This window comes from Trichosurus vulpecula, chromosome 7, assembly GCF_011100635.1.
Source record: "Trichosurus vulpecula isolate mTriVul1 chromosome 7, mTriVul1.pri, whole genome shotgun sequence".
Taxonomy (NCBI): Eukaryota; Metazoa; Chordata; class Mammalia; order Diprotodontia; family Phalangeridae; genus Trichosurus; species Trichosurus vulpecula.
This window is the reverse complement of record NC_050579.1, coordinates 14,986,297-15,008,589: the sequence shown is the minus strand read 5'-3', so window position 1 is coordinate 15,008,589 and position 22,293 is coordinate 14,986,297. Positions and strand designations below refer to the sequence as shown.

The following is a 22,293-nucleotide window of genomic DNA, read 5'->3' as shown; positions in this document are numbered from 1 at the left end:
GACAGCTGTCCAAGCTCCATCCCGCACACTCCATGGGGCAGTGACTCCAAGAGGTCTCCTGGTGGGAAGCTGCAAAGTGGACAGGCGAGCCAGGAGCCTGGCAGAGAACACGGGAAGGGGCAGAAGTAGATGGCTTTCCTTATGGATGTGTGGGAAGGCAGACGGGGATGGACTGAACGCAGGGAGATGTGTGCTGGGTGGGGTGAGAGGGCAGCGCTAAGGTAGGCAGGAGACCGGCTCATCACCATCCCAGGTGGAAAAGCGAGGAGCCAAGGTGGGCCTTTGGAGGGCTGCGGCCATAACATCCTGTGCTCCCACCTCCAGGCCAGGAAAACGGGCAGGTAAGAGCGCGGAGGCAAAACCACCCACTCCCCTCGGCTCCCTCCCGCTCTGGTTCCTTCCCTCCCCCTCCTCTCGGCGGGGACCAGGCTCCTCCCCTCCTCCCCGCGGCCAGGCTCTGGCCCCCTCCCCAGCTCCTTCCGTCATCCGTCCCTCGGTCCTTCCATCCCTCGGCTCCTGCATCCTTCCGCCCCTCGGGCCCACCTGCCCGGGGACCCTGCCGCGCTGCGATGCGCCGCGCCGCCCTAGGCTGGACCCCGCCGCGATGCGCGGCCGATCGCCGCTCCCCGCCCGCCGCCCCCTCTTACCCGCGGGGCTCCGGGAGCCGATGCAGCCCATGGCCAGGGAGGGCCCCGCGGAGGCTCAGCTGGGGCCGCTGGCCATCACCTTCCCGAGGCCCGGGAGGGAGGGAAGGAAGGAGGGAGGGGAGCAGGCGGGGAAGGGAGGGGCCGGAGCCGCTGGTCCGCCGGCTGCTGAGAGGGGGGGGGGACGTCAGTGCTGGGGGCGGGCTCCGTGACGCCACTGGGCCCGGGAGGGCGGGGAGCGGGGCTGACGTCACAGCTGGGGGAGGGGGGGCCCCCAAGAACCTGGCCAGGGACGGAGGTCGCGGGCAGGTGCCTGCCGGCAGATGCGCGAAACAGTGAAACACTGGGAGGGATGTTTGGGGTGCAGCCCGCGCAGGCAACCAAAGCAGGGCCGGTCCCCGTCCATGTCCGTTCCACCCCCTTCTGGCTCCCCCATCCTATCTTGCACTGGGGGCGGGGGACCCCAAACCCAAGGGGCACAAGCACCTCTGCCACCCACCAACCCATCAAGTCAGGGCAGGGCTCATGGTGGCTCACTCCCATCGCCACAGGGGCAGAACGAGGCCTGGGCCGGCTCTCCAGCCCCCTGGCTGACCACTGCCGAGGAAGGCCCCCGTGTACATGGCAGTGCCCAGAGCCCCCTCCAGGGAGAGTAGGGCAGAAAGCAGAGAGGCATGGAACTTAATTGAATTCATGTTTAATAATTACAGGCACCGTGCCCCCCCTTTCCCCTGCCCAGGCAGCAGCAGAGGAGGTGCGGGGGGCTGGGGCGGAACGCCCCCAGCAGCGAGGACGGCCGTCCCAAAAGTGATTTTCTTAAAATAAAAAAAAGGACCCCAGGGGTAGGCGGTGGTACCCCACCCCCACACCAATTTTTATGACTTTATATATAATATATCTCTATGCCCCCAGGGGGAGGGGCGCCTGGCATCGTCCTGGAGGGGGGGGGCCCAGGCAGCCCCAAGCCATCCTGCCTCTTCAGCCACCACTTTATTAGCTCAGACACACACCGCGCTACAGGCGCACGCCGCAGCCCCCCCTGCAGTCTGTGCAGCCGCTGTTTGCGCGTCCATTTGGGTGGCCTCTGGCCGGCCCGCCCTCAGTTGTGATCAGACTCATCCTCGGCCTCACGCAGCCACGTGAAGAAGGCAGTGACAGACTTGAGGGCCACACCCTTGCCCTGCTGTTCAGCGGGGTCCTTGCTGCTCTCCCAGCTGTAGAAGGCCTCCTCTTTGACTACATCTTCATCATAGAGCGCATCGAAGAACATGCGTAGTAGGTCTGCAAGGAGGCAAGGGAGGAAACCTCGTGAGGGTGGCAGGGCCCAGCAAGGCCTTCCCCCAAGGATCCTCCCTTTACAGATGGGAGAGACATAGGCTGGAGACCAAAGATTCACTGGAGACAGAGACCAATAAGGGGGGTAAGACCAGGACGGAAAAAGGGAGGGAAGAAGGGGAGAGAACAGGGAAAAAGACAGAAGGAAACAGAAGGGGGAAGAGAGGGAGAGAGGAGGGCAGAGATCTGGGAAGGGACGGAGAATGATCATGGAACGAGTCCCAAACCAAAGAGGTTTCATTGCTAGCCCCAGCCCCTTACTGGCTGGCTGCTCCAGGGTGACCACAAGCGCCTGGAGGGCGTAGAGCGCCTGCAGCTCCTTCTGTTCATCGTTCACATATTTCTGTAGAAGTTTCGCTCGTGCCTTCAGCACGGCCACATCCACTCGCAGGGGGATCTCAACTGGAAAGGAAGACAGTAACTCAGCTGGGTCCATCTCCAGCCCTGGCCCCCCCCTCAAAGGATTAGCGCCCCCTTCACAAGCCCCCTAACCCTTACAAATGATGGCTGAGTAGCAGACAGCGGTCATGAGTGCACGGACCAACGTGTTGGAAGCCACCTGCTGCTCGCTCAGGTTGGCCTGTGGAGGAGAAGGATGCCGTGAGCAAACTCACCTCCCCTCCAGGATTCCCCCCCCTCCCCGTCCCAGCCCTCTGCCCACCTCTATCCAGTCATAGATTCGCTGGTTGCTGGGGCTCTCCTTAAGCAGCTTCTTCAGCTGCTGGCTCAGCTCCTCAGGCGACATCTCTCGCCGGCTGGGGGGCTCGGCCTCCTCTCCCAGTGTGTATTCCACTTTCTGAAACCAACAGTTCAAGGGTTAGGTGATGGGGGACACACAGGAACCAAACGAGGTAAGGGGGAGGGACACAGCTAGCTTTGTAGCAGGACCAAAAGGACATCAACCCAGGGGAAGCCCCACCCCCTACCTGCTGGATGACAAAGGTGTTGATGTCCTGGTCCTCAGGTAGGAACTCCTTCCAGCTGAGCCCAGCCTCTCGCCACAGCACCCCGACTTTTTTGTGACCCTGTAAAAAAGGCAAGGTCCCTTCAGCATCCCTTGTGCTCCGGCAGCCTAGCCCCACCCCTTACCTCCTGCAGGACTTCTCCCCCAAAACCAGACCAGTCTGGCAGCTACTGGCTTCAGACCAACCCATCACACCACACTTAAGAGAAGTTCCAAATGGATACATGAACCCGTTAGAAGGTATCATAAATCAGAGAAGAAATTTACCTTCCAGATCTGTGATCAGAGGAAGAATTCATAAAGAGGATTATATAGGATAAAACGAACAATTTTATCAACAAAGAAATGAGTCTCTAAGGAATTAAACAATTAGAAAGGACAGAGATGACTGGAAAAGTCTACAGCACATTTCTCTGATAAAAGGTTTCATCCAGAATGAATACATATGAATAAGACTCAGAAAGGCCTTTCCCAAATGATAAATGGCCTTAAGGCCAGGAATAGGCAGTTTAAAAATAAGAAATCCAAGCTGTCAACCATCACACAAAAACAATTCTCTGAATAACTAATAACTTTTCAAATGCAAGTGAAAAAGCACCTATGATAGTCTGGCAAAGACAACAAAAGAGGAAAATTTTAAAAGGAAAAGCTGTGAGAACAAGGGTGCCCTCTACTGCCAGGGGAGCTGGCAGCGGCTACAGCCATTCCAGGAAGCAATTTGGAATGAGGTCCTCCACACTGTGGGTAAATGACCATGGTAACTAGTGTATGATGACTGCAAAGATCCCAGGTTTTAGGGTAAGAACTACATTTGTTCAAAAACTGCTGGGAAGGAAAAGAGGAGAGCTGTTTGGCAGAAACTAGGCGCAGACCAACATCTCACACCATATATATATATACACACACATATATATATATATATATGTATGTATATGTATACATATATGTATATGTATATATAATATATATGATATATGAGATCAAAATGTGTACATGATTTAGACAAAGGATAATACCACAAGCAAGGCAGGGAAGCATGGTATAGTTTACCTTTCAGATCTATGGAGAAGGGAAGAATTTGGACCAAACGAGACAAAAAGCATTACAAAATATAAAATGGATAATTTTGATTATGTTAAATTTAAAAAGTTTTATTTAAAAGTTAAATTTAAACGTTTTCTGCACATACAAAACCAATGAAGCTAAGGTTAGAAGGAGAGGTGAAAACTGGAGAAAAACTTTTACAGTCAGTGTCCCTGATAAAGGCCTCAGTTCTCAAATATTTATAAGAATACAAGTCATTACCCAACTAATAAACAGTCAAAGTATATGAACAGCCAATTTTTTTTTTTGCTTTTTGGCAGGGCAATTGGGATTAAGTGACTTGCCCAAGGTCACACAGCTAGTTCATCTGTCAAGTGTCTGAGGCCGGATTTGAACTCAGGTCCTTCTGACTCCAGGGCCGGTGTTCCACTCACTGCACCACCTAGCTGCCCCTGAACAGCCAATTTTTAAAGCTATCTACAATTGTATAAAAATGCTCTAAATTCCTATTGATGAGAGAAATGCAAATTAAAACAACTCTGAGGGTACCACCTCAAACCTATCAGACTGGCCAATACGACAGTAAAGGAAAGGGATAAATATTAGAGTATGCGGGAAAACAGGGACGCTAATGCATTGCTGGTGGAGTTGTGAACTGATCCAACCATTGTGCAAAGGCAGCTTGGAGCTATGGCCAAAGGGCAAGTATAAACTGTGCCCTCTGACCCAGCAATACTACTAAGTCGGAGCCCCAGTGAGATCCGAGAACAAGGCAAGGACCTATATGTATAAAAATATTTACAGCAGCCCTTTCTGTGGTGGCAAAGAATTAGAAATTGAGGGGAGGCCCATCCACTGGGGAGGGCTGAACAAGTTGGGGTATGTGAGTATGATGGAATACTAAGAACTGAAAGGAGGAATGGCTTCAGAAAAACCACAGGAAGACTTCCATGAACCGATGCATAGTGAAGTGAGCAGAACCATGTTGTACAATGTTCAACTGTGAATGACTTAGCTATTCTCACAATGCAATGATCCAAGACAATCCCCAAAGATTACAATGGAAAATACTGTCCACCACCAGCGACAGAACTGATGGAGTATGAATGCAGATCAAAGCAGACTGTTTTTACTTTATTTTTCTTGGGTTTTTTGGGTCTTTTTTCAACATGGCTAATATGGAAATGTTTTGCATGCTTGCACATAGATTATCTATAGCAGATTGCTCACCTTCTCAAGGACAGAGAGAATCTGGAACTCAAATTAAAAAAAAAATATTAAAAAATGCTTTTACATGTAATTGAAAAAATAAGAAAAGTAAAAAATGGATTGCCCCACCAAAAAAAGGAATCAAGCCCACAAACTTACTAAAATGTTCAGACCCAATGTTCCAGCTATCCCACCAAAACATCATTATGGCAGCCTCCAACCTGGAAACGAAGGGAGTATCCTCCTCTTGAGGAGGGGTCAAACCAAGTGTATCCTGTGAATGTAATGGGGTCTTAACTGTGCCTTAAGAAATGAGGAAATGGGAGTTTTGGAGCAAACTAGGAAGACCTTATTGAACTGGGACAGTAAAGTGAGCAGAGCCAGAACAATGTATACAATGAGAAACGTGAGTCTTCACAACTCAGGTCAGTAGCACATGTCCAAAAGAATGATGAGCACAGCCCTCCCCCTCTCCTACCAGAGAGGTGCCATAGGCTTCAAACAGCAGCAAGGAGAAACAGTATCTCACTAAGCACATCCTTTAAGTGCTTTACAAAGGTCTCTTTTACTCAGTCATGTTTTCAGATGTGGCCAATGTGGGAAACTGCTGGACCACACAAATACGTATCGGGGTTTTTTTTTTTTAGCTGGCTCCATGGGAGCAGTCATGAAACACGTCTATGCCTGCACACGGCATGTGTTTCGGTACACGTGTCTGTCTACCTACACACGCCTGCATGTGTGTATGGTTCAACAGGAACCTCTCCCTGCTGCTAGTTCTCAGTCATGGACTGCCATGGACAGCAGCCACAGAGGGCACGGGCTCAGGCAAGCACAGAAGCCAAATGCTAAATGTTGTCACTGCCCTCTCTAGTCTCTGGCCCCCCAATCTCACCCCTACCCCAGTCCACTGCCTTGTCATCATCCTTGGCGCCTCCTTCCCCCCACCTATGTGGCCATCTGCCTCCCAATACCTTGACTCTCTCAGACACAGCCATCAGCCTCCTCGCCTCCTGACTGGACTGTGTCTAGTCTCCTGAGTGACCTCCCCACTATCAGCCTTGCCTCTCATCCATCCATCGTCACACATACCAACATCACATCCCCAAGGAACAAGCTAGACTGTGATAAAAGAGACTCTCATCATGGCATCCAGCTCCCATCCATCTCCTTCACTGGCTAACGAACTATCCTGGGGTCCCACTTCAGACATGACTTAGTCACGTGTTTCTGGCCAAGTCGCCATCTCTCTCAGTCCCTTTCCTCATCTGTGAGATGTCTCCCAGTGATTATTTCTGCAAAACCTCAGGGGGCTACAAAATGCCCGCTGCTATTGTCACTCACTGTCTCTCGTATCTCCTCTCCTATGGGAAGCCCCTCTGAATCCCCACAGCTCGCAGGGCTGTCTCAAATTATTGGCTACAGACCCATCTGCTTATATCCCCTACTACCACGTAAGCTGCTTTAGGGCAGGAGCTGGTTTTCATACTCTTTGTACCCCTGGAACTCATCCTTACCAAATCCTCAGTGGAAGGGTCTCAGGAATACTGGACGCCACTGACACTAACAGAGGATTGGAACAAAGGGAAGGTTCAAGGCGACACATGCTACCTACTAGTGCCCATCACTCCTCTGTTGGCAGGGCACTGTGAGGTTTTTCTTTGTTGAAAGCCCCACCAAATCCCAGCTTCCCACTGGCCAAACAGCTAGCCCATCTACTGGTCACTCCTTTTCTAAAATAAGAGGTCCTTGCTCACAGCTGCAATGGCCTCCTCCATCGATCAGTTAAGAAGCATGTAGTAAGCACTATGTGCCAGACACCAGAGATATCCTGCCTCTGTGCCCCCAGTCACAACTGGGGAAAAGAGCATGGACATAGGTTGGTAAACAGAGAATCCAGAAAAAACAAATGTGAGATACTTTAGGATAGGCCACCACAACAGGAGAATCAAGAAAAAGCTTCCATCAAATTAGAAGAGCATGGAATACTTTACCTGTCAGATCTATAGATAAGAGAAGAACTTAGGACCAAAGAAGATATAGGGAACATTACAAAGTATAAAATAATTTTGATTATATAAAATTTAAAAGATTTTGTACAAACAAAACCAATGAAACCAAAATTATAAGGAAAGCAGAAAACTGGGAAAAAATTTTGTCTCTGACAAAGACCTCTTTCCTCAAATATATACAGAATTGAGTCAAATTCATAAGAATACAAATCATTCCCCAACTGATAAATGGTCAAAGGATATGAACAGTTTTCAGAGGAAGAAACTAAAGCTATCTACAGTCCCAAGAAAAAAATGCTCTAGATCACTACTGATTAGAGAAATACAAATTAAAATAACTCTGAGGTACCACCTCGGACCTATTAGATTGGCTAATATGACAAAAAAGGAAAATAATAAATTTTGGAGATGTGGGAAAACAGGGACACTAACGCACTGCTGGTGGAGTTTTGCACTAATCCAACCATTTTGGAAAGTAACTCGGAACCACGCCCAAAGAGCTAAAAAACTGTGTATACTCTGACTCAGTAACACCACTGCTAGGTCTGTATCCCAAAGAGATTGGGAAAAAAAACGTAAAAAGAACCACGTGTACAAAAATACTTACAGACGTTCTTTTGGTGGTAGCAAAGTATCAGAAATGGAGGGGATGCCCATCAACTGGTGAATGGCTGAACGAGTTATGGTGCATGAATGTAATGGAATATTATTGTGCTATAAGAAATGACCAGCACAATGATTTCAGAAAAACCTGGAAAGACTTACATGAACTAATGCAAAGTGAAGAGAGCAAAACCAGAAGGCTGTACACAGTAAGAACAATACTGTACAACGGTCAACTGCGAATGATTTACCTATTCTCAGCAATACAGTGATATAAGACAATCCCAAAAGATTTCCAATAAAAAAATGCTATTCGCCTCCAAAGAACTGCTATTGTCTTCTTGTACAAAATGACTAATATGGAAATGCTTTACATGACTGCACATATAGAACCTATAATAGAGGCTTAGCACTTCAGGGAGGGAGGAATAGAATTTGGAACTCAAGTCTTTGTAACTGTGGTGAGATGGGCGGTGGTACATTGTGTGTGAAGAACACCAAGATCATGGACCAGAACGCTGCCAAAGTGTCAAGGTGGGGCCAAGCTATGAAGGGCTTTACAAAGCCAGAGGACCTTTCATTTCACCCTAGGGAATGACTGCAGTTTGGTGAGTAGGGGAATGACAATTTGGGAAGATCACTGCAAGTTCTGTGAAGGATAATAGGAGAGGGGGAGGACGGCTCTGAGGCTGCAGGCGTGGCTGCCCCTGACAGTGCGGGGTCTGGGGAAAATGCACTGAGCTCTTGTTTTTGGTTGTGCTGAATATGAGATGCCAACAAAACACACCACTGAAGCACCTGCTAGGGACAGGGAAACGTGCCAACGGAACTCAGAAGAGCCATAGCGATGGCTCCAGACTGGGAAGTCATCCGAGAGAGACAAGAACTGAAACCCTGGGGGCCAGGGCCCAGGAAAGCAGGGTCATGCCCTCAGGGAGGGGGAATGGTGGAGACCGAGTAGTCAGCCAGGAAGAGACCCACCAAGAGAATCCCTGCCCTCTCTTCCTGCCCCTCCTCCTCTCGGGTCCTCTCCCTGGTGAGCCTGTCAAGTCCTCCTACTTACTCTAGCCCCTTCAGGAGGGACCCTTCTCAATGCCTCTTCTTACTGTAAAGATGAGGACAGCGAGGCCCAGAGATTAAAGGCCTTGCCCGGAGGGATGAATATATGGTAAGAAGAGAAGGATACAGGAATGTGTCAGACCACCCCTGCACCCCAGGACTGAGGGCCTCTCCAAATCCTGGCCTGAGTCCTGCAGTATGCTCCACGGCATGGGAGGGGAGTTAGTCCAAAGCCAGGGACCCACACTGAGACATGTGGCTCCTGCCTCAGCACCCCCACTGGAAGCCTTCCTGGCAGGGCCCAAAGGGTCTGTCTGTGTCTCTGTCCTCAGCGTTCTCTCTACTCACCACACTTTTGCACAAGAGCCCCAGGATCTCCAGCAGCAGGGGAGAAGCTTTGCCTAGGGGTTTCAGCGGCTTCGATATTTCCCTGTGTGGACAGAGAAAGCCAGACCTTGGGTCACTCACCACCTCACCAAAAGACAGGCCTATGTCTACCCCATTAACCTGGGGGAGCAGAAGAACACAAAGGATAATTACCTGAAAAACTCCCCCATGGGTACCCCACCTTCCCGAAGGATGGGCGTCACCAGTTCTGCCAAGTAGAGCCACACGTGGGGGATGTCAATCTCCATGTCTTCAGCCACTTCCAGGATCTCATGGAGCCTGCAAAGACCAGAGGTTAGGACCCTAAGGGCTTCACACCAGGGGAGCCTTGCCTTGCCCCCAGCAGAACCTTTCAAGATGGAACCATAATCTGCCAGGAAAGCCAGCAGAACTCCTCTGGGAGTCTTTCTTTTGCCAGAGGCTACATACATACTACTAGGAGCTGGCAGAGGGAGGTCCCAAGGGCTGGCTTACCCTTGATAATATTGAACGGTAGTGAGGTGACCAGCACAGAGAAGCTGGTGCAACAGCTGTCCCATGTGTTCCCGGGCAATAGTGCTGCGCTCCAGAGTTGACTCGATGCCGTTCCGAACGAAAATGAAAAGCAGTGAAGGGGAGGCAAGTTCCTGCACACACTGGACCGCTTCCTGCAGGCAGGAAAGGGGGGGGAGTCAGCTGGGCCCGGGATCCCTCCTCCTGGCGGCACCCCCCTGCCCAGCCACACCTCACCTTCGTATCATTGAGATGCAGGAACTCCTCAATGATGGCTTTGGACTTCTTCTCTAGCTCTTCCTCAGACAGCGCAGCCTTGACGGGTGTTGGCGGGGCAGCAGCTCCCTCCCGTTTCACTGCAGAGGGAATAAGAGGGAGGTAGAGGGGCTCCCGACTTGGCCCGGGCACCCCCTTCTCCCCGGCCCCTGCGCAGCACCCCCCCACCTGCGTCCCTACTGCGGTCCCGCTCCTCGGTCAGGCTGGCCGCCTTGCGTAGACCCTCTGGTTGGAGAGGTCGCTCTCGGCTCCGCTCCTCCACTTCCTTGCTGAAGCTCCGCTTGGGGATCTGGGCGCGAGCTCGGTCCAGGCGGTCACCACGCTCCCCACCCCGTTCGCTACGCTCCAGGCGATCTCCACGATCCCCAGCTTTCTCTCCACGTTCCCGGCTCAGACTGCTCCTGAGAGAAGGACCAGCTGAGCCTCAGCACCCAGTGCCCCCCTTGGCCACGGAACAGGGCAAGCAAGGTGGCATCCCTCGGGGCGACAAAGACCTCACCTTTGTACCACTCGCCGTGTGTCGGTGCTCTCTGGGGGGGCTGCCTGTTGGAGGGCTGAGTAACGGTTCAAGGTACTGGTGGACGGCCGGGCCGTCTCAGAGGCTGGGGAGACAAGAGCCCAGAAATGCAAACCCTCTCCTTTCTAGTCCCCGGACCCCTTCCCACTTTGAAGGGCACCTGGCCATCACCGACCCTCATCCCAAGCCTCAACAGCGAGTGTCACCGCCCCTCTGCTCCTACCTGAGTCTGAGGGCTTGGCTCCCATGCCCCCACTGCTGCCCTTGCCCCAGCTTAGGCGTCCCCCAGGGGCAAAGAGTTGGTTGTTGGAGTCAATGGATCCAGGCTAAGGGGTTCCAAACAAGAGAACAGAATCACAAGGTGCTCCAGCCCCTGTCCAGGGACCCAGCCCCATTCTAACTTTTCCAAATGAACGGGTCTAAAACCATGAGGCAAAAAGACCAGTCTCCCCTCCCTCCCTTCCCCTCTTTCTTCTCTGGCTTCTTACCTTGGTGATCTTGGTGAGTCGGGAGGTATCAATGGGTCTGCTGCCTTTGCTGATGGGAACAGTATTCCAGCCTCCATCATCCACAATCAAACCCCCACGGCCTAGGAAGAGGCACAGATGAACACTCACCCACAGAGCCCACACAGGTCCATGACTGCCCCACCCCGGCCAGCCATAACTCTCCTCAGAACCTCAGCTCCATCACAGGAGATCAGTGGCCCAGACACGCGGCACTAATGAGAGGTCATCACTGGAGAGTCCTCTCCTGCCAGCCCTGCCCAGTCCCTCTCCTGAACTCACTGCCTGGCGGAGGCCCCGGAGGGCCCCGACGCTTGTCCCCGCCCTTGGCCATCAGCTGCTGGACTTTGATGTGCTCACGGTGTTCCTCCATCTCAGCCTCCTTGTGAATCTGGTCGATAGTCTTAGGGCCCTGGTCTCCCCGGCGGGGCACCCAGCTACTCTGCAAGGACGAGGCAAAGAACGGCTCAGTGCAAGGAAGAGCAGAGGAGGATCTGGACAGGGTGGTGGTCAGGAGTAGGGGACAGGCTCTGGGGCAGGAGGCAAGGCCTGGGGAACTCTTACTCTTCGGAGATCTAACACATCCTGCAGCATGAACCGGATTCTCGACGATGTCTTCTTTTCCTTGATGATCTTCTCCATTTGGTTGAAATACTGATCCATGCGGGGCTAGAAGAATGGGAGACAGAACCCTCAGAGGGGAGGGGAGGGGAGGTGCCCCCAATGCCCAGCACCTGCCTCTGCCCAGAACCTCCACCCCAGCAGAGGAGCCGTCCTGCCCCCTCCCCCCGGCCCTGCCCTTGCCCTGCCTCTCTCAGCCGCTGGGGATGGGGTGCTACCTTGGCCTTCTCAAAGTCCAGATCTTTGCCAATGGTGGTGAGCAGCCGGCAGAGGCACTCCAGAGACTCCTCGTCGTGGTTCTTCAGTAACTTGACCACGCAGTCGTGCATGATAGCCTCCGTCAACATCTTCAGCTTAAAAAGCTCCCCTATGAACTTGATGTTGCCCAGGGAGCGTCGGCGGGCAATGTCTCTTGCCTCCTCCAGCTCTTCCTTCAGGCGGCCCCGTTCCTCTGCCTGGGAGGGGCAGAAGTGGAGTGAAGGCGGGAGAGGAGGGGAGGGCCCCCGCACCCACCAGAGAACAAGCCTTGCCCCCCTTCCTCAAAGCCAGCTCCTGAGCTCTGTATGCAGGCCATGCTAGGCACTGAAGACATAACCCAGACCTGCACAACATATGGCCCGCCAAAGGATTTCAGGCGGCTGTCACATGACCCGCAGCAACCCAACCATCGTCAGTCTGTTTCTAGCAGCTGAAGAAGTTCAGCCTATTTTAATTTGGACCCCTTGCTACTGCCAAGGTCTGCAAGTCTGTCTGATATAAATGGACCAATGAGACAGACCCAGTTCTCCAGCAGGGAAAAGATTCTGAAGAAAAAGGAAAGCAAGTATCTAGGGACTACAAGTGAAGCGAGCAACCACAGGAGAGGAAGTTAGAGAGAAGGACCCCAAGCTCAGGGGTGTGGGGCCCATTAAATATACCCTTGGGTAGAAGCCCTGAATAGATGAAGGAAAAGAACGTGAGATAACGATGGAAAATAGCTCAGAGCCCAACTGTGGCAAGTCCCAGATGCCAAGCCAAGTCTGGACTTTCTTTGGGAGGCAATGGGAACCCGCCCAAGATTCTGGAGGAATCAGGTGCGTGTGCTGGCAGAGGGCCTGTCCTGAGGGTCCTGCTGAGGGGAAGCACGGGGCTTGCGGGCAGAGTCCCAGCTCATCTTCCCTTCCTGCCACCGCCCCTCCCCCCAGGCCTGAGGAGGGATGGGCAGGAGAGCCCGGGGCCAGTACCGTTGCAGCCTCATCCATCTCCTTTTGCTTTTTCTCAAATACTTCGTCGTCATCTTTGTCTTTCTCAAATTCCTTCTGGCACCGGTTTAGCAGCAGTTTCCGGAAATTGACTGTGACTGTGGGCTTGTCGGTGGTTGGCACCTTCAGCTATGTGAGAGGGGAGGGAGATGTTAGAAGGGAGCAGATGGATTGTGGGGCAGGGGCCAGGGGAGGGCGTGGAGGGACGGCACTGACCCCCATGAGGCAGCGGCACATGTTGGCATAGGCCACCGAGAAGTTGGGCTCTGAGATGGCCTTCTCGAAGATGAGGTCGATGACGCCTTTCAGGCGCTCCTCCGTGTCGATGGCCAGCTGCTGTACCTGCTTCATCAGCTGCTGGAACATCTGGGGCGTCAGCTTGTTCAGAATGGATCGCACCCTTCGGAATAGGTCCTGGAAGGGGAGGGGGACAGAGCACGCAGAGTGAGGCTCCCCAGACAAGGATGGGGAGGCGAAGGCAAGTCCTGGAGGGTCAGGGCCTGGGAGGACCAGGTCCACCCCACCACATCCCACCACGCCCACCCGTGGGCACCTGAGTTTTGCTGCCATCGGCATCTTCTTCTCCCCGGTCCTTTTCCGTAGGGCCACGTTTGCTACTGGGCTTCCAGGCCTTCTCGGCTTTGTTAAGCTTCACGTCCTCACTGAGCAATACTGTGGCAATGATCTTCCTCGGCTCCTTCCGAAGGCCCTGTTGGGAGCGCCGGGGGCCAAGACCGGTCGGCTAAGAGGGAAGTCAGGTCAGAAAGGCCAAGCAAGACCATGACAGAAGCCTTGATTTCCCCAATCCACCCACTGTTAGGCCGGACCTGCATTTTCACTCACCGGTCCCCGGGGTAGCTCACTGCCTGGTCCCCCGCCAGGCCCCCCCCTTGGGGGGCCTCGATTGCTAAGGTTGGGCCGACCCAGGTTGGCAAAAGATGGGGTGAAGTCAGGGCCAGAGTTCATGATGGTTAGCCGGGTGGGATCCAGTGGCCGCAGAGGGGTCTTGTTTGCCTGCACACAGAAGGGAAGCTTTCACTGGCAGGGCAGGATGCTCCCTTTGGGCACCCTTGGCAGAACTCCTCCAAGTTAGCCAGTGCCCACCCTCCTGGCCACACACACCTTGTCCAGCACCACATCACTGATGTGAGGCAGGCCTTCTGGCTTTTGCATACTGGCAAAAATGAACTGGAATCCAAGCAGGAACTCCCGATCATAGCGCTTCTTCTCCTCAGGATTTAAAGGCTTCCACTGATCTGAGAACACGGAAGAGCGAGAAGTTCTAAATGGCACCACTTCTCCCTGTGCCTCAGCAGGCTCAGCCCCGCTATCCCCACCCCCAAGCTCACCTGACTTGTACTGGTACTTCTGGTCCCCAGGCTGGATATTCTCAGCATCATCAATCTTGTCTTCCTTTTCCTCCCAGGTCTCATCGGCCTCCTCGGGCCTAGGGCTCCGTGGGCCACCCTCAGGCTCGGGGGTTGGCGCACTGCCCACAGACGACTGGCTTTCTAACTCTGGCACACCTTCATTCCCCTGTGGGCACAGAATGCCGGGCTGTAGGGCTGACCATCCCAACCCCCTCCACCTCACCCTCCTGGGGGCCACCCCTCCCCCACTCACCTCTTTGAAGGCATCCAGCAGATCGCCCACGGTCTCCTTCTTGTTCAGTTCCTTGATTCTCCGTCTCTTCTTTGGCACAGATATTGCCACCACTAAAGGGGAACCAAAGGCCAGAATACTTTAGAATGCTCCCCCCTCCTCCATCGACAGCCCAGTCTCCCTAGGCTGGTTGCAATGCCTCAATCCTAGTTTCTTCTCAGATCCTCAGCTCCATCACAAGGCTTCAGTGGCCCAGACACGATGGCACAAATAGGACCTCATCAGTGAAGAAACAAGAAGCCCACCTGTTAGGTCCCACCTCTCCCCTGAGCCAAAGGCTCTCCCCCTTCCTTGTCTAGGCCCTCACCTCGGGGCATCTGTGGGGCCCCCACCCTCCCCAAACCTATCCCACAGAGTGCCTTCCGTACAGAACAAGCTAAGGAGAGCCCCAGGGGCTTCAGCGACTGAGCACACGAGTCCGTGAATGCTATCCCACCCCTCTACCCCTCACCTTGGGTGGCTGTCTCGTCAAGGCTCTGGGGAAGGGGGGCTGGGGTGGGGGTGGTCTCAGGGGGCAACGATTCCTCTCCTCCCTTCTCCCCTTCAGTCTCCCCTTCCTCCTCGTCCTCCTCCTCCTCCTCCTCATTCTCTAGCTCTTCCTCCTGGGCAGGAGGTGCAGCAGATGGCCCGGGAAGGTCGGCAGGGAGGGTGGGGAGTGCCGGCGTTGATGCTGGCGCCACCGCCACCACCGCCACCTCCTCAACCGGCTCCTCGGGCTCAGCAATGGGGCTCAGGTCCATGGCAGGGGGAGAGGGGGCCCCGTTGGGCAGCTCCTCAGGCTGGGCCGTAGGGGCCACAATTGTGAATTCCTGGGGACAGGCTGGGGGGGGTGGCGGCACAGGAACCGCTTCAGCCTGGCCCACCTCTGGCTGGGCCTCGGGCTCCTCGGCGGGGGCCACGCCGTTGGGCTCGGGAGAAAGCTCGGTGTCCGGAGGCTGTTGGAGGCTGTGAGCCTGGGCAGTGGCAGTCTCGGGGGCTGGTGGAGGACTAGTCACTTCTGCCTCTGGGGAGGGTCCAGGGGAGGCACAGGGCTGCTGGAGAGCGAGAGCAGGGCAGGGCAGCTCTGGGGCTTCGTGGGCGGTGGGGGCAGGCTCCTCGACACTCATCTGCATGACCACTGTGGTTGTCATCGTGTCCTCAGTAATGGGGAGGCCTGAGAGGCCTGGCTCAGGCCCTGGCTGTAAAACTGGAGGTGGTGGTGACGGGGCCGGTGAAGGAGAGGATGGCTGTGACGGAGATTCGGAAGGGCTGTGCTCTGGGGCAGCCCCCGGCCGGCCCCCGACGGTCACTCCCTGAGGCCGGTCATCTGTAAAGAGAGCAGAGAATGACCGCTCGTGTTCATCCCCACCATGCCATGGCTGCCAGCTCACAACCTGTCCTCTTCTTCACAGCAGATCACCACCTTCTCCCTCAGGAGGGCTGGACAAGGCCACTTACCTGGGCGGATGATGACAGCAACCTGGGGGGTCTCCCCGTTAGCCTGAGGCTCCAGACCTCCTCCTGTCTGTGGGAAGCGAAAGGTCAGCCTGCCAGTTCTGAGGGCCTCCCCCCTGACCCCGGAGAAAATTAGAACCCTTTCCCTCAGGCTCGGAGCCGGGAGGACATCACCATGGGAAGTAGGGCCATGACAGCCCTGAGTACCTGGGGAGGAGTGGGGGTGGAGGAGGTCCGGGCCCCAGACATGATCTCCTCTGTGATATCCTTCCCTCCCTGGTTGGGATCTCGGATCCGAATCTGGGAAAAGGGTGTAAGCTGAGTGGGGAGCAGGGGGAGCCCACTTCTCCTCCCTGCTCCCACTCCACCCCTCCCCCACTAGGAAACAGGTAGGGAGAGAGCAGGAACCCCCTGAATTCCCCTGCTGACCCAAGCACCCTGCTCCTGCAGTCGTAGCCCCCGCCCCCACAAGCCCCTCGACCTCACAGAGTACCCAGTACATCACAATGCCCTCCCTCACTACTGCCCCCCCCAATGCTCCAAGCCAACAGCACACTCCTCCCTCCTCCCACCTTGGGGACTCAGATCCAGCCCTCAAACAGCCCAATTCTGGCCAAGGATTGCCTGCTCTCTGGGCAGGGCCCAAGCTCCGAGGGGCGGAGCCACAGTGACTCAGCGGCTTCCCCAGCCCTGGCACCCCATTCTGGGCACCACGCCCAGGGCTGGAGGACTGAGCAGAGGCGGAGGCTAGCAAGAGCTTCCAGGACATGGGGGATGGGAGTGGGGGCACACAACACGGGACAAACCATTCCCAAAAAACAAAAACCAACACTGAACCCCCAAGAACTTGGGCCCCTCAGGCCTCCCTAACACCTCCTCAAGCTCCCTCCCCTCCTCCTCAAAGCTGAACAGTCATTACCAAGCTTTCCAACTCCAAAGGCCCCTTTTCCTTGCCCCCTCCTCGCCTGGCTGGAGCCCTTCTCCCAGAATCCCCCTGCTCTGACCCACAGGGCCCTAGCTCCCACCTGACGGGGCCTCCTCCTTCCCAGATCCCCAATTCTCCCTCTGTGCCGTGGCTCACCGTCTTCCGTTCCCTCTTAGGAGCAATCTGGGGCGGCTGGTTCATCATGACTGGGGCGGGGGCCACGCCAGGTGGAAACTGCTGCACACCCTGCGCTGGGTAGTAGGCACCGGCTTTGCAGAGGGGGGCCGGGGAGGGGTGAGGAGGATGAGGAATGATGGCAACGTCAGGACCAGACCATGTACAGACACTTGCTTGTGTGCCCCTTGGGCCCCCAGAACCCAGGATTCCCCACACAAGACAGGAGGGAAGGGGAGCCAGGGCCTCTGCCCCTTGCTCCGCCTCCCACCCCCAGGGAACTCAGCGTCTACAGAAGCCGAGGAACCAGTCTGAACTGCGTTTACAAGAATTCCTGACACACACCTCTCAAAGGAAGGCACCCCCCCCATACACATACAATCACACAGACACACCCCCCCCAAAACATGCAAGCCCTAATCCTAGGCCTGAGATCTAAGAGTATCAACAAAGGACTCCCATGCGGGATGCCCTCTTCTTTTTCCTACTCAGGGAACAAGGATGTGTGCTAGAAGACCAGAGAGACCCCACCTTGCACTCATGACCCCCATTCCACCTGGCTCTAAGGCCCTTTGGCAGAGGTTTGGACATTGTGGACAGGGAACAGGAAGAGGCAGCTTGGCCACATTAGACAGGCAGGGAGGGAGGACGGACTATGTACCACCAGAACTCCCAAACCCCTCTGCACGTGGACCTCCGACTTCCAGTGGGCCCTGGGACGTTGGCTGGCAGCTCCCTGCCCTGGGGAAGCCTCCAAGTCTCTTGGCAGCAGGATAAAGTCTACTCCCTCCCACCCCCCACTATTTGTTAAACATTAAGCACCGATTATTAATCCCATCTCTTTGATGCTAACACCAGAGGCCAGGGCTTGTTTTCACAATCTAGGAAATATCCCCTCTGAGGCTCACAGGCACACCTGCCCCCCCAGCCCCTCCCTCCGTCACTTGCTTACCGTAGGTCCCAAATTCAGTGGGGCTTGCTCCAGGATAGAAGCTGGGGGCTCCTGGTTGCACCGGATACTGCTGAGTCGGGACAACATATGTGGAACGGCCCTGGGGAGGGAGTAAGTGGCAATGAGTAACTGGCCATACTCTTGGGTCAGACACCTTAGCCTAGAAATCTGAAAAAAGGGACCAGGGAGGAAACTGGGGGAGTCCCACTTCCACGGATAGGAGATCCCTGCCTCACCTGTCCAGGGATGTAGTAGGCGCCTTGGGAAGCCTGGTAGGAGATCTGGGAGGGGATCATCATCACTTGGGAACCCGCGGGGTAGACGTGGGCAGCCGGGCCAGGCCTGGCGGGGGCTGCACTCTGCACGCGGGAGGCTGCACTACTTGGGGGCTGAGCCCGGCTTGGATAGAAATGCTGGGAGGGTGAGGAAGGAAAAGGAACAGAGAGCGTTACAGCCAGCCCCAGAATCCAAAATAAGACAAGCTGCTGCGAACAGGTGGGCTCCACTAACCAGCCCCGAGGGCTGACTGTTGGCTCATCTGGCCTTTCCCATCACCTCCGGGCTCTCTCCAGCACTTGCTCACTCCCAGAGAACCATGCACTCCATATGGCAGCATAAAAAGGACCCCTCTCATACAAAAGCAGCCCTGCCTTCCCTGACCCTTCCAAGCAACAGATAGACCAGCATGCACTGCTCTGCCTCCCTGCCCTGCCCCCCAGACACTAGGGAGGTGGCTTTTAACATGCAGGGCTCTTTCCCTTCCCAAGACCAGAGGCTCTATGAGACTAAGCCCTCTCAACATGCACTACAGCAGCCCCTTGCCACCCTAGGCCTCCACCCTGGGTGGACGGGAGGCTATCTCCCCACCATCCCCCAGGACCCTGTCCTTGCTGCCCCGCCCGTGACTGGGAGACCAGACTATGGTCCAGGATCAGGCAAGAGGCATTACCTGCAGAGACCTGAATCCTCCCTGAGAGCACATGGGGACAGGAAAGAAGAGAATTATCCCCCAGGTGGCCAGGGATGGAGTGAGGAGAATAGGGAAAGAAGCATCCCTTCTTAGGAGGAAGGAAGCAGGGGAGAAAAAATGGGGCTCCTCTCCCCCACAGGCTAGAGTGGCAACAAGGGGGCAATGACCAGAACTACTGCGACCACCAGGAGAAGAGAGGAGACAGAAAAGATGTAAGCTCCATTAGGGCCACCCCAGGTGCACTGCTCCCAGCTCTGTGGGGCTCCCCGTTAGGGGTACCCCCATAACCTAGGCGTGTCTCCTGTGGGCACTCATTATCAAATAATGCACTGAAAGAGAATAAGGGGACACAGGAGAACAAGGATTGGAAGAGATCAGAGGCGGGAGCGAGGAGCCAGGCCCTGACCACTCTACTCTCCTGGTCCTTCCCCAGCCCCCCCCCCACCACCGAGTCCCGGCTGCCTCCCCACAGACCCTCACCTGGCGGGACTGGGAAGGCGTGTTCATTTGGGTCGCTGGTGGCGGATTAAACACCACCGGTGCCGTCTGCCCCGGGGGGAACGCCGGCTGAAGAGGGGGAGACCAGAATTCAGCAAGAAGAGAAACTAAGGGAAACGGAAACCACTGGGGGGAGAACGAAGCGGCTCTAGAGAAGTGAGCAAACGGGGCTGGGGCTGGCAAGTTGTCCAGAGCCAGGGGGTCACGGCCCCCTTCCCCCAAAACCCCCACTCTACCCCCCAAGCTAGGGGCTGGGGCATCCAACTGGAACTTGTTCTCCCCCCCAGCTCAGTCCTGGGCCCAGCCTTTCTCTATACTCCCCCGTTACCTGGGGGAGTCCAGGGGATGGGGCAGGTGGGGGGCCTGTGGGCTGTGGAGCTTTGTTCATTTCATTTGGTGCCACATCAGGGTCCCCCCAGCACCTGTGAAGAGAGGGAGGGGTGTTCAAAGAGAGGCCCCAGGAAGGGGAGTCTAAGGCTGTGAAGCTCAGTTTGTAATGATCAAACCTAGGGTCTCCCACCTTCACAGGTTCCTAGCCCACATCAGACTGGGAGCCCAACCCCAACTGCCCTTCACTCACCCCCTCGGGAAACAACAAATCCACGCTGTGGCCTACAGGCTCTGGGCATCCGAGGGGCCTAGGATTAGAAGGGTAGGGGGAAATCAACCTGGCTCCAGGAGCCCAAGACCTACCAGACCAGAAATTCCAGGTCTCCCTGGCACCAAGCTCCAGGAACAAAAAAGGAAAGACCACCCTCCCCCCCACCAGGAGACGAAAGAGACACACCAAGATAAATGATTTTTGCTTAAGAGAGCACGTGAGGGACAAAGTGCCAGAGGAACCCTCCAGGGAAGCCAGTTGGGCCCCAGTGAGGGTCTGAATTCAGTGGGTGGGTGAGTGTCCTGGACACAGCGCATGCAAGGGGGGGGGGGGGTCAGAACCAGAACTGACAATAGCTCCTATTATAGGGGACCAGAGAAAGAGAGCCTGAAGGGGAGGCCAAGAGGCCAGGGAGGGAAGGAGGCTCCTCCAGGGAGAAGCCCTGAGGACATGCTAGTCCTCGGAAAAGGGGAAGAGCAAAGAGGACTGGGGGTGGGAATGAGAGAAATCAACCACATTCTCAGCAACTGGCACACAGTAGGTGCCAAATAGGAAATGCTTCCTCTTACAAAGACGGGGGAAGAGTGCCCCACACACAGTAGGGACTAAAAAGGCAGTGCTTGTATCTTACAGAGCAAAGAAGACAGGGGAGGGCCCCAGTGCCTGGCACACAGTAGGTACCAAATAGAACGGACTTCTTACAGAGCAGAGAACAGGAGATGGGGCTGCAGCGCCTGGCACACAGTGGGTGCTAAATAGGAAGGTTTCTCACAGAGCAGATAGGCACACAGTTGGGGCTGAACAGGCAGTGCTTGATCTTACAGAGCAAAAGAGAGGGGGGCCCCAATGCCTGGCACGTAGTAGGTGCTAAACAGGAAAGGCTTCTTTACAGAACAGAGAAAGAAAGGGCCCTAGTGCCTGGCACACAGTAGGGGTTGAAGAGGCGGTGCTTGATCTTACAGAGCAAAGAAAAAGAGGTGTAGGGTCCCAATGCCTGCACACAGTAGGTGCTAAACAGGCATGCCTCCTGTGGGGGAAGGTCCGCGGTGCCGGCACACAGTAGGCGCTAGGCTTCCTCTTTCGGAGCAAAGGCTAGGGGAGGGGGCGGCCGGGCCCGCACCCGGGAGTGGCTCAGCCCTGGCCCCTGTCGGAGGGGGAGGAGGAGGACGGGGAACGGGGGAGGGAGTGAGCCCGGCCCGGCCGGGGTCGGGCAGGGCCTAGGCCTGGCTGGGCCTGGGCCTGGGCCCGGGGCCGGGGCCGGCCCGGGCTCCTCCCTCCCGGGGCGGCGGCGCCAGAGAACAACGTGTCACTTCCCGCCCCACCACCCGCTCGTCCCGGGCCCCGGCCCCGCGCTCCGCAAGCTCGACCCCGGCTCCCGGCCCGACCCCGGCCCCGCGCTCAGCCCGGCCCGGCGGGCGGCCGACACACGTGGGCAGGCAGAGGGCCGAGCGGGCGGCGGGGCCCGGCCAGGCTGAGCGCGGGGCCGGGACCGGGCCGGGCCCGGAGGGAGGGCGGGCGGCGGGGCGGGGCCGAGCCGGGCCGGGCCCGGCGGCGGCGGAGTCAGGCGGGCGGCCCCGGGACGGATGGCGGCGGATGCCGGGGGGAGGGGGCCCGGCTCGGGCCCGGACATGGCGCCGTTACCTTCAGTCTCCTTCAGTCCGCGCGGCCGAGCCCCACGCAGCCGCACAGGCGCCGTCCACGACCATTTCCGGCTCCCGCACACCGCTCCGGCTCCGCCGCCGCCTCTTCCCGAGGCGCAAGCGCAGGCGCAGGCGCAGGCGCGGCCCGGCCCGCCACGTGACTGCCCCGGCGCAGGGGGCTGGGTGGCGCCGGCTGGGGCTGGGGGAGGGGGCCGCCCGCGGCGTGCGTCGTCATCGCCGTCACGCCGACGTCTCCCCGCTGCCGCAGCGGAGAGTCCTCCCCCGCCCCCAGTCGCTGGGGGTCCTTCAGGATCACGTGGAATCTGCCAGGCCTCCCAAAGTTCCTCTCTTGCTGCCCGGAGTTCCCCCCTGTGCCGGCGGCGTTCTGAGCCCTCCTGGGGTGCCGGGGGAGGGCGATCCCGGGCTACAGCGGACCAGCCTACCCCGCAGGGGGTCCGGGGCCGGGACAGTGCTCTCCACTCCCGGGTAGGGCAAACCTGGAGCCGCCCTGGGCTGTAGTCCCCCAT

The 22,293-nt window shown here is 56.3% G+C and overlaps 1 protein-coding gene and 2 non-coding genes across 5 annotated transcripts; all 3 read right to left on the bottom strand.

Moving 5' to 3' along the window:
• Positions 1–1,325: 1,325 nt before the first annotated feature.
• Positions 1,326–21,937, bottom strand: EIF4G1 (eukaryotic translation initiation factor 4 gamma 1). 3 transcript variants are annotated; one of them, XM_036766514.1, is made up of 34 exons: positions 21,768–21,937; positions 20,106–20,163; positions 19,854–19,947; positions 19,508–19,594; positions 19,007–19,356; positions 18,294–18,470; positions 18,058–18,157; positions 17,088–17,200; positions 16,214–16,306; positions 16,010–16,076; positions 15,024–15,878; positions 14,534–14,625; positions 14,260–14,446; positions 14,033–14,166; positions 13,754–13,924; positions 13,464–13,652; positions 13,127–13,324; positions 12,893–13,039; positions 11,888–12,124; positions 11,613–11,717; positions 11,331–11,490; positions 11,031–11,131; positions 10,766–10,868; positions 10,525–10,627; positions 10,194–10,426; positions 9,987–10,105; positions 9,732–9,904; positions 9,411–9,536; positions 9,219–9,300; positions 2,906–3,004; positions 2,641–2,775; positions 2,478–2,559; positions 2,241–2,381; positions 1,327–1,925 (listed from the first exon to the last, which is right to left on the bottom strand). In XM_036766514.1, exons 5-34 carry the CDS (start codon positions 19,037–19,039, stop codon positions 1,744–1,746), a joined length of 4,737 nt encoding a protein of 1,578 aa, XP_036622409.1. In that variant the 5' UTR covers positions 19,040–19,356; positions 19,508–19,594; positions 19,854–19,947; positions 20,106–20,163; positions 21,768–21,937; the 3' UTR covers positions 1,327–1,743. The 3 variants fall into 3 exon arrangements, with proteins under 3 accessions (XP_036622408.1, XP_036622409.1, XP_036622410.1); XM_036766513.1 differs by lacking the exon at positions 19,007–19,356 and having other exon boundaries at positions 1,326–1,925; positions 21,768–21,877; XM_036766515.1 differs by lacking the exons at positions 19,007–19,356; positions 19,508–19,594; positions 19,854–19,947; positions 20,106–20,163 and having other exon boundaries at positions 21,768–21,858.
• On the bottom strand, positions 11,211–11,286 carry LOC118858871. The gene has a single exon (XR_005010994.1). It is a non-coding gene; the product is annotated as a small nucleolar RNA SNORD66 (small nucleolar RNA).
• On the bottom strand, positions 14,726–14,802 carry LOC118858872. Its single transcript, XR_005010995.1, has one exon. It is a non-coding gene; the product is annotated as a small nucleolar RNA SNORD66 (small nucleolar RNA).
• Positions 21,938–22,293: the final 356 nt, after the last annotated feature.

Bases quoted from the DNA above. Each gene is read 5' to 3' on its own strand.
- EIF4G1 (XM_036766513.1), bottom strand. From the start codon at position 19,913: ATGAACAAAGCTCCACAGCCCACAGGCCCCCCACCTGCCCCATCCCCT. The intron at 14,167-14,259 runs GTGAGCTTGGGG...CCGTGTTCTCAG, and splicing joins GAAGTACCAGTACAAGTCAG to ATCAGTGGAAGCCTTTAAAT. The intron at 2,560-2,640 runs GTGGGCAGAGGG...TCTCCTCCACAG, and splicing joins GAATCTATGACTGGATAGAG to GCCAACCTGAGCGAGCAGCA.